The sequence below is a fragment of the Copadichromis virginalis genome, linkage group LG4 (assembly GCF_057382275.1).
Source record: "Copadichromis virginalis isolate Kocher_CV1m ecotype Utaka linkage group LG4, C_Virginalis_male_GT1.1, whole genome shotgun sequence".
NCBI lineage: Eukaryota > Metazoa > Chordata > Actinopteri > Cichliformes > Cichlidae > Copadichromis > Copadichromis virginalis.
Genome location: NC_140621.1, coordinates 24392075 through 24403004, shown reverse-complemented (window position 1 = coordinate 24403004; position 10930 = coordinate 24392075). Strand labels below are relative to the sequence as shown.

The 10930-nt window shown below is 38.5% G+C and overlaps 1 protein-coding gene across 1 annotated transcript; it reads right to left on the bottom strand.

Annotated features, from left to right (window-relative positions):
- Positions 1-7600: 7600 nt before the first annotated feature.
- Positions 7601-10270, bottom strand: LOC146711516 (peripheral myelin protein 22-like). The gene is made up of 5 exons (XM_085454368.1): positions 10111-10270; positions 9289-9382; positions 9021-9114; positions 8772-8912; positions 7601-8646 (listed from the first exon to the last, which is right to left on the bottom strand). Exons 2-5 carry the CDS (start codon positions 9364-9366, stop codon positions 8489-8491), a joined length of 471 nt encoding a protein of 156 aa, XP_085310494.1. The 5' UTR covers positions 9367-9382; positions 10111-10270; the 3' UTR covers positions 7601-8488.
- Between the last annotated feature and the right edge of the window lie 660 nt (positions 10271-10930).

Sequence of the window (10930 nt, the reverse complement as noted above, 5' to 3'; positions counted from 1 at the left end):
GTTTTGTTTCTTTGTGTATAACCACCCTCTGACTGTCACAGCCAAACATTTCATGGGTGAAATGATCAAATGTGACAAATTCTGTCTTCATGATGAAGATCACCCATTTGTTTCTGTATGAAGAGATTTGAATCTCTTTGGTCTCAACTGTATCATGGTTTCAAATCAATTTTTGTGCCACTTTGTGCGTAATTATCTTCACATGTGCAAGCACTCACAAGCGCTCTCAAATTATCCACATATTTTCATCTACGACTCAAATGTGGGAAGCGCATTTGAAGCACATAAATGGATCAGCAGCCGTCTAACCGCTGTACCATGTTTCCCAACAGCGATGCATCTCGGCACTGTCACACCGCTCTTTAATTTGGAGGATCTCTGCTCAGGCCTGAAACACCAGAAAGCAGCAAACACTCTCCAACTTGCTGCCGTATAATTAAAGAAGACATGTTTGCCTCACTAGTCTTGTCACACCAGTATAGAAACCCTTGTTAGCCACCAGCACTGAATTACAAGGTCTTTGTAGCTGGCCATATAACATTTGAAACTGAATTAAGTGTATGAGTTGTATCTGTGAGAGAAGGACACACACGCAGAAATATGAAGGGAAATTTGACGTATAGGAACCAAATGTAACATCACCCCCCCAAATTCTATTTATGGAGACAATTCCAATGTGCATAAAAATAGCATTCGATAATTGATTTTTTTTTTCCCCCACCACATGTAATCACATCTCTTCTTACACAATGATTATGAATCTTGCTTCTGGGACTAAGTTATTAACAAGATGCTGGTTTAATTAAGTCTCGAGTTGCAGAAGCAATGTTTTGAATCAAATACTATTCTATGTCACTTGAGATTGGTGAACGCACACTGTGACAATTTTTTGAGGCTTAAATACAAAACAGCACTTAAAATGGATTTTTTTATTAAATTCATGATGTTATAGTGTTGCATTTAGTACCTCCGACCCTTTTGCTTCCACACAGCTGACTGCTATTGGAAACAAACCTATAAAGAGCTTGAATGATGGGCAATTTTGTGTTCAAGCTCACAGTTTAGATAGAATATGTTAATGTTTAATGTACTTTACGGATGTGTTTGTATGCTTCACTGTAAGTGTTTGTGTGGGCGTGTGCATCCACATAGTATTTGTAGCCATGAGCATTTGTGGCAATGAGCTTTTTACAGTGCATCTGGAAAATATTCACAGCACTTCACTTTTTCTACATTTTGTCATGTTACAGGCTTATTACAAAATTATACACACAATACACCATGCAGATCAAGTGAAAAAAAATTGTGTCTTTTAGATTTATTTATTTATACAAATAAAAAGCAAAAATATAATATACGTACGTATTCACAGCCTTTGTTTAATACTTGAAGTGCCTTTGGCAGCAATTACAGCGTACAGTGTATAGCACACCTTAAATTGGTGTTCCATCAGGTTGGATGGAGAGCATTGGAGTCCACTTGTAGTAAATTAAGTTAATAGGATATGATTTGGAAAGGGTCACACCTATAAAGGTCCCATACCTGACTATGCAGGTCAGAGCATAAACCAAGTCATGAAATCCAAGGAATTTGAGATAGGAGGTATTGAGGCACAGGTCGAGGGAAGAGTGCAGAAAATCTCTGCAGTACTGAAGGCCTGAATGCACACAGTGGGCTCCATCATCTGTAGATGGAAGACATTTGGAAGTATCAGGACTCTTCCTTGAGCTATCAGGTTAGAAGGGCCTCAGCCAGGGAGGTAACCAAGAACCCAGCACTCCCTTTGACAGAGCTCTAGCATTGCTCTTTGGAAAGAAGAAGACTGTCCAACCATTTCTGTAACGCCCCACCAATCATGTACGGTAGAGTGGCCAGACAGAAACCAGTCCTCAGCAAAAGACACATGACAGCCCGCTTGTCCATGAAAACTATGAAAATATCACAGAAAACAAAATTCTCTGTTCTGATGAAACAAAGATTGAACTCTTTGGCCTGAATGCTAACCATACCTGGCCAATGTCATCCCTACAGTCAAGCAAGGTCGGGGCAGCATCATGCATTGTGAATATTTTTGGCAGCAGGAACTGTGAGACTGAAGTCAATTCAGCAATCTGCAGAGACATCCTTGATGATAACTTGTTTCAGAACACTCTCGACCTCAGACTGGAGCAAAGGCTCTGCACTGACACTCTCCACCCAACCTGATGGAGCGTGAGAGGTTTTGTAAAGAAGAATGAAAGAAACATCCCAAAATAGGTATGCCTAGCTTGTTGCATTATATTCATAAAGCAAACAAAACAAAACAAAACAAAAACTTGAGGCGGTAATTGCTGCTCAAGTTGTGCCAGCAAAATATTGAGCAATACTCAGTGAATACTTGTGTACATATTATATTTTTGTTTTTTATTTTTAATAAATTTGACAGAATTTCAAGCAAACTTCTTTCACTTTTTCATTAAAGGGATTGTATATAGAACTTTGATAGAACTTTGAGGGGGGAAATCTATTTTGGAATATGGCTGTAACATGGCACATGGCACAATGTGGAACAGTTAAAGCCCTGTGAATATTTTCTGGATGCACAGTGTTATATTATATTGCCATATTTGGAATACTGTGTGGAAATTTGGGGAAACACATATAAAACTGCACTTCAACCAATATGTAAAATTCAAAAAAAAGCAATCAGGATGATTAATAAAGCAGGATTTAGAGACCATACTAACATCATGTTTTTGAAATTAAAAATACTGAAGTTTATGGATCTTATAAAATATAAAACTGCAAAAATTATGTACAAGGCCAGATACAATATGTTACCAGGAAATATACAGAGGATGTTCTATGACAGAGAAGGAGACTATGAATTGAGGGGGAAATTGAATCTAAGGATTCTTAAAGCACGGTCAAAGGTTAAAACCTTTTGTGTCACTATTTATGGGGTAAAACTGTGGAATAGTTTTACTATAGATCTACAGCAATGCTCAGGAATTAGTAAGTTCATGAAAATACTTCGAAAACTGATTTTGGAAGAATATGATACCGATAAAGATGATCACCCATTGTATGTATAAAAATATCAAATTATATCCAAATTATATCAGTCACGGTAGCCAAGTTTATATAGGTTCTCCTCGTGTATCGTGTGAAGTATGTGATGATGGGAATTAGGTGAATTAGGTGGGATCAATAAGATGTTGAGCAGGGGTAGGAATTAATAAGTATGTTCATACTTCTTCCTACTCCTTTTCAGACCAAACATTGTTACATTATGTCAGACGATTTTGTTTTATTTCATTATATATTTTTTGTTTATCTGAACACATACGTGTGTGTGTGTGTATATCTACATATATATTCGTATCTGTAAATGAAAATATATGTAGTGTGTATATATTGTTTTTTGTTTTATATGTCTGAAACAAATAAAGATACAATACAATACAATACAGTGTAAAGAAATCAGAAAACTATTATTTTCATCTTTATTCATTGTATCTTCATGCATCCAAGGACAGACATGGCTGGGAGATTGCTGTGCATTTTGAGGGTCTTGTTGCAGGATGTAGCGTCAGAGGTCATGGGCCAAAGGGGAATTTCAGGTTCCACATCTACAACTTTGCCCAGACTGTCAGGGCCGCTGTCAAAGTGGGCAGCCAGCCGCGCTCTAATGTGAATTAGCAAGACAATGGGGGAGTTGAGGGGCGGGTTTAAGATGGGCTTTGATTTCTCAGAGATTTATAGGCGTGATGAAATCAGCTTTGAATAAACAGGGTTTGGCCATTTTCTCTATCGTTTAACTACATCTGAAGGCTCCAGGGTTTGTTACGGGGGACAAATACTTTGGATAAAATGGCAGAAAATCTAAAGAGAAAGAAGAAAGGCGGGCTGCAGCTTCTTCTGAAGTCCACACATGTCCCATTCGGGGACCCATCAGCTGGCTGAGGCCCATTGTATGTTCTGCTTCACGACTATTACTGCCTTTCCAGAGAAATTCCCAACTAAAGACTTAGGGAAATTATTCTGATGTGTTCCTGGGATACCAAGAAAACATTTGGCTGCCAACATGTAAAGGTCCTTGGCTGCTGTTAAACAGTTTAACGCTAAAAAGAGTGAAGAGTGAAGCATCCTGGTCTTTATCAACCAGTTAAACAATTTTGATGTATGTATACCTCAACCACATTACCCAGTGTATAGTGATAAGGGTTGCTTCCTCTCAATCCCCTCTCCTCTATCCTCCATGTCCTGCAGTAAATACTAAGTGCCCCCAGTGACCCTAACAGTGATAAATAACCATTAAGGTTAACTACGTTTCAAATGGAGCAGTGAGGCCATTATAGGCCTCCAGAGTTTTCTTGACATCCTCAATATGTTATCTGTATGCCCAGGGACCTTTACCAGAGTAACATTAACTGAGCTCTCTTTTGTGTCCTGATGAAGTTGGAAGAGCTCTTTTAACCCAAAAACCTGAGAAGAAGTTTTCAATCTTCCGTCTAGATGTTTTTACACATTCTGTAAGCATAATAAGTCTTGGTATAAAACGCATGCATTGTGTGTTGAACGTGACACGTTTTGTGTGTTGTGAATTGACCTGCATTTATTACTGAAGGAGCACACGTGCATACAAGTGTCTGCAGAGATAGTGCTGGGTAATGAATTCATGATAACTGCAAATTGATGTCTTGAAAGCAGCTTTGCATTTATCTTTCTCGGTTACCGAAGTTATCTTTGAAAACGTCTGGAGACTGGAGATGTTGTGATTCATGTCAGAAGTAACATGACATAAAGTGTCACTTCTCCTGTAAATGCTGATGGAAAAAAAAAAAAGACAAATAGACAGCGACGATCAACCACATTAGTCGGGGGGAAAGTGGCTGTCAGGAAGTTCAGCAATCATTTTGTATAAACACCATCTGCACACTGTAGTTTTATGCAATTTAGAGCTTTCACCCATAAACTGATGTGAAGTGCAAGATATCTACAGACTCTTCTAGATCAAAGACAGGAGCCTGTCTCAATACACTGCGGTGGCAACTTCTGAGAGCAAGCACGAGAGAAGATTAGCGTCATATTACCCCAGTACATATGCTTTAAACAGGAAACAGAGTGTCTTCTTCATGATTCGAAAAGCCAGTAATATAACCTACGCCGTATGTATAAAACAATGTACGAACTTCCAGCTACAGCTTTGTTATTTTCTGAAAGCCGTAAAAATAAATCTGGATTATCCTACACCAGGGACATTAAACTCTTTGTAGTCCAACACCTCCAAATTCATCGTCTGCCATTTGTTGGAAAATATATGTACTGAAAATGTGTGTATTGAACCGCTCATTTGCAAAGCAGACAATTAACACCCTGAGTTCTCTCAACACTTGCAATTTCAACAGTATGTCACAGTGAAGCTACAAAAGCACAAAAGCTCCATATGTTACAACTTTGAATAGAAAAAAAAAGATTTGAATTTCCACATATTTACACTTACTGTGTCCTCACAGCAGAAATGGCTGTGAATCTTATTAGATGATGATGAAGAAGAAGCTATTTATGAGTTCACTGAGACACTTTTTACCCTCTGCACATTTAACACCCATGACCTAATGGACAACAAAAGTGTGTTGCAGTCACCACCTAGTGGCATGGCATCATTGTCTGCTGACAGCTTTCTCTTTTTTTGACCATGTTACATTTGTGACAGGTTCTGTCATACACAGCTCTATTGCTAACTATGGACAATGCATGTCTAAGTGCACTTTTGCATCATACGCTGATATGAAATAACTGAGTTCCACCAGCAAAAATCATTAAATATGTCAAGATTTATTTAGAAGTAGTGGTATTTTTTTAATCTGATCAATCTTACAAAACCTGGGAAAATTCTGACCACCCTTGAGACAGTCAACTTTTTTGTGTTATTTTACACAAAGCAGTTAAGCACCCAGACAATTAATGATCATGGAAAAAGAAAAATGTTCTGACCACTGCTTATGATTCCACTAGGTGGTGACTGCAACACACTTTGTTTGTTGGGTCCTTTATTTTTGCTCCTTCAGACTTGTTTTTATGGTAAAATGATTCATTAAGCTTTGGTACTCTTTAGTTTTGTGTTAGCATACAATTTAAAAACAAATGTTGAGACAAAATTAGAGAGGCAAGGCTGAGATGGTGGCTATATCGGACAAAGGATGCTAAAGATGGAGCTGTCAGACACCAGGAACAGAGGAAGACCACAGAAAAGATTTATAAAAAAGTGAGGGGAGACATGCAGTGGATAGTAAAGACAAGGTGAGACAGAGGCAGGCAGTTAGTGTGGCGACCCCTTGAAGCAACCAGGTGAAAGAAGACGAAAAAAGCAATAAAAATGATGATCAATCACATAATTTGTTAATAATTGGCTTATCAATAAATGGCACTCAGACCATTAAATTAATGTAGTAAGCAATGCTATTTGGTTAGGTTTAGGGAAAAAATGTGGGCTTGGGGGTAAAATACATCCATTCATGAGATTAACTCTGTATGTATTTAATAATCTACAACAGAATCACTGATCAGTAATAAAATCTTTATTACAATTGTTTATCATTAGCAAAAAATATATTGCTGTTTAATTGTTTTATGTGCCTCAGTATCATCAGAGTGTAATGTTATCTTATCAGCTCATAAGGACTACAATAAAATACTAATCATAAAGCAATGTGTTGCCCAAACAAACAAAAGTAAATAAAATCATAACTGATCATTTGACATGGTCAAATCATGTTAATAAGTAAAAAGAATCTTAAACTTATTCTTAGCCAAATTGAATTTTTAAAAAAAGATATAGCATATGTAAATCTACTAGTATGCTTTCAATATGTCACATTAAATAGAAATGATGCTGGGGAGAAACTGTCTAAGCAAATTCTAAACAGATCAATGTCTTTTTCTGAGGCACTTTGCACTATTACATTTTTCTTGTATTTTCCCCCTTTTTTTTATTTTGGTTTATCCTCAGAGATGCTGTTGAGACATTCTTTCCTTAACCGCGTTTTAGTGGGATCTTTGATTTATGCTGTTTTGCTGAAATAATGTCTGCATATGGTGCCAAGTTTCCAGAATTTGATAAGCACGTCCTCGAAATGTAGCCAGGTGGAGCTATTTGCATTCATAAAATTGCTTGTTCTCATTTCACCCATACTTGACAATCAATGGAAATTAAATGAAAGCTACATGAAAAACTGCAGATCAGCAGTTTACCTCCATAGAGTTTACTTCCAACTCTATGAATGAACAAGAGAGAGACTCCTAACTTTTCAAAACCTTTGATTTACATGATCGTTTAATCTGCACCATTCTTGCCACACACCATGTAAATATAATGTAGCACCATGCTTACATAGTGAAAGTATTTATCACGGTAGTTTGTGGCTATGGTGAACACTCTTATTCGCAGGCATTTACGTGTTTTGTGTGTCATAGCGCCACCAAGAGGTACAAAAATATGGTGTAAAGACACAATAGTGCCATTTCCTAGTATTCCCTATACTACTAAAAGAGTGCAGATAGCCCATCCTACGGACTTCTGTGAAGCGTGCACATGATTAAACCTTTCAGCGACAAGCAGATTTATTTTCAAAAGGTTTATTTAGAATATTGACAAAAAAAAAGGCAAACTCGAGTTTGTACAAAAGCAAATTAATCACAGGACATGACACACTTGCAACACAAAGTAGGCTATACAGTTCAAGCATAATAATAAAAAAAAAGAAAAGAAAAAAAGCACCATTTTTAAAACTAGGTTACAAAATGCAAAACATTTTTATTTGGTATATCAAGTACAATGATAAGTCAGGAAACAAAACTTCATGAGTATTAACACTTATTTTCAATTTTGAGGGTTTTCTTACTTCCTTCAAGAATTAAACAGATTAAGTAAGGCACATGGATCAAAGCATCTGACAGTTAAGACATAAAAACAATGTTAAAAAAAATAAGAAGCTTGATATTCTGGCTTTTGAAGCGACATCTCTTTGGCACAGCTGCATGACTTGTGAAAGACACAAACTCTATCACATAATTGAGCATGACAATGTTAACTTGACAACATTATGTACACAATGTATGAAAAAATGTTATAAATATGTCTAAAAACCACAGACACTATGTACATCTTTGTACTGAAGCAATGCAATGTTATTCATCTCATCACCGATGATGGATTTGTTGAAATCAAGTGCCAGCATGCATCAAAAATCAATATGTCACCAATGCATTTCCAAACACACACTGATAACACAGCTGTGGTGTTGAAAGAAAAAAAACCTGATGTGATGTTTTCAGAGAAATAATGGATACTGAAATACAGCAACAAAAACAAATTATTTTGTGTTGGTGACACATGCACTTTTGTTGGGATGTCAGTCTATGGTCTGTGGGTAGTAAGCACAGTGCGCTGTTGTAGTAAAGGGCCTCCTAACTACCCTTCCTTATTTCTCCTCCCCTGATTCTTTCATTCTTTCTTCCTCAGGACAATATAAATTAGGCCACTCATGAGACACATAGGGAAAGCCACCCAAGCCAGCACATACGCATACCCGAAGTTTGTATGGGTGCCATCATCTGGACGCATCACAGTGTAGATGATTGCCCCGCACATCACAAACACACCTAGGAAAGATGAGAAGAGAGTTGAGGGGAATCTGAAGGAAATTGGCATGAATGTAGATGATCTCACCACTCCACCCATTTCTTCTCAGGGTGTGACTGTCAGCATGTGATGAAGTCATACTCACTTGCTAAGATCTGGAAGATGGCAGTGAAGAAGAAGCGTCCGCCCTTAACTAGTCTGAACAGCTGATATAAAAACGCAATGAGGGAGAAGAAGCAGAAGAGCACTGACAGGATCATGAGAGCTTGCACTGCTTGGATCCAGTCTAGGAGGCAGACAGAAGAGATGAATAGCATGAAATTTAACTTGTGCATCACTTTTCAGTAACAAAGCACGCTGCATTTTGTTTGTTTTTCTATAAACATGAACAAACCTTCATTGCTGGATGGTTGGCAATGGTAACCTCCATTGTTTGTTGAGCATTTGTACCATAGATCTTTGCCACTGTTGTCAGCTACAGACCAGGCCTGATAAACACAACAACACGGAACCATTTAACCTGTTACTGCTGTACGTCCAGTAGCAATATTACAAAGTAATCAATCACTGAAACAACTCCTTGTCTATTCAGATCACATCCTCATGCTCCATTCTGTATTTTTCGCAATTTAAAAGTTGACAAAAGGTCTCACAGAACTTACACTGGCAGCTGTCGACACGATGAGGAGAATGAGAATGATTACGTGCAAGATAAGCACTCCAAGCAGGATGAGCAGCATTTTTTTTCAAGTAGGTCTGCAGAAAAGAGAAGACATTTCACGTGAATTTGCCATTACACCAACTCTCTTCTAGGTGTGTTCACTAGCCTATCTCCACGCCAGAGGGCGGCATTACCTCACTTATGCATCGACCGCAATGTTTACCTCAATGTGAAAGTATTCCCTTACATTCAAACACAGGGCGAAGAAGGGAGGACCATTGACTATTTCCCGAAGTTAATAATTAATGTCGAGTTTAACGTCGAGCTGCACAAATTAATCTATTTTTGTCAAAGTGAATCAAAGTATTGAACTTTCGATCTATTTAAATATCCAAACGACGTAACTAACTGATGAAAGCAATACGGGTTTGCATAAAAAAAAGTCGTTGGCTAAAAACCTGACCATGAATCAGCTGTCTGTGTGAGTAAGGGAGACGGTTTCTCGACTAATCGGGAGCAGGCTGCTGGAAAACAAACTCAACCCATCTCTATGAAAAACATTCCAGAAAAGTACCGCCATGCGCGAGCCACAACTTTCCCTGTTTGGTAATGTCAAGTACAAAGCACCTAACTTTAAAACTGGGAGAGACGAGCGAGACTCTCAGGCAAAGTCACAGCTTCAAACGGTTTAACGGGTTTTGCGTCATAAAAGTAAAATCCATGGTCGAGTCCTGCTGTATGAGGGTAAAACTCAGTGGGGGAAAAATGAGATCACTGACTATAACAAGAGCATGGAAAAAGCAAATATATTAATCCCACTTACAAAAAAAGGCCAATCAAAAGTTGTTGGAGTTTTTTCTCCGTTTAACGGATCGAGCTGAAGAGAAGAGCTGGGAAAGTATCACCTTGCTTCTGCTTCGCGACTCTCTCTAGATACTATTCCAGATGTAGCTCACACACCCCAGTCTGTGTCTTTCTCCGCCTGAACACCGCCCTGCAGGCCCTGCACGTCACCAGAGGCCTACTCCTTTCTTTTCCCCCTCTGTCTCTCTCTTTCTCTTTCCTCCCGTGGAGGCCCATCAACGAAAGTGAAATCTACAGGACTGTAGTATAACCTGTGGCGCTGCTGAGCAAACCTAAAGACTTCCACAGACACACAAACAGAATTCCACACTTTCCAAAACATTAACATAACCTGCTGATATAAAACTATGTAGAGTTGGTTTATGATCTAATGAGTCATTCATTACATCCACAGTGCTCATTCATTTTCTTATTTGTACAATGACAGTCATGATTCTTGACTTTGTTGCATTTGATTGCAAACAAAACTCATTGATCGTCATAAAACACACGTGTACACGTGTGTGTATGTGTGTGTTTGCACGTGAACCAGCGAGGTGCTCTGGGGGCCCAGAATGCCTGTGTGTGTGTGTTTGTGTGAACTGAGCCTCATGTGTTGTCTCTCCAAGTCTTGGTTTGTCCAGTGCCAAAGGGAATTAAAACAGTGCAGTGTTTTGGTCATGCTACACTGATGGAACGGCTTGACTCGAGGTCCATCGATGGGTTACTAAGATTGCAGATCAAAGCCCGTCAGAGTTCTGTATCGCTCATTACACTGCGGTCTCGTGCCATTTCCTCAC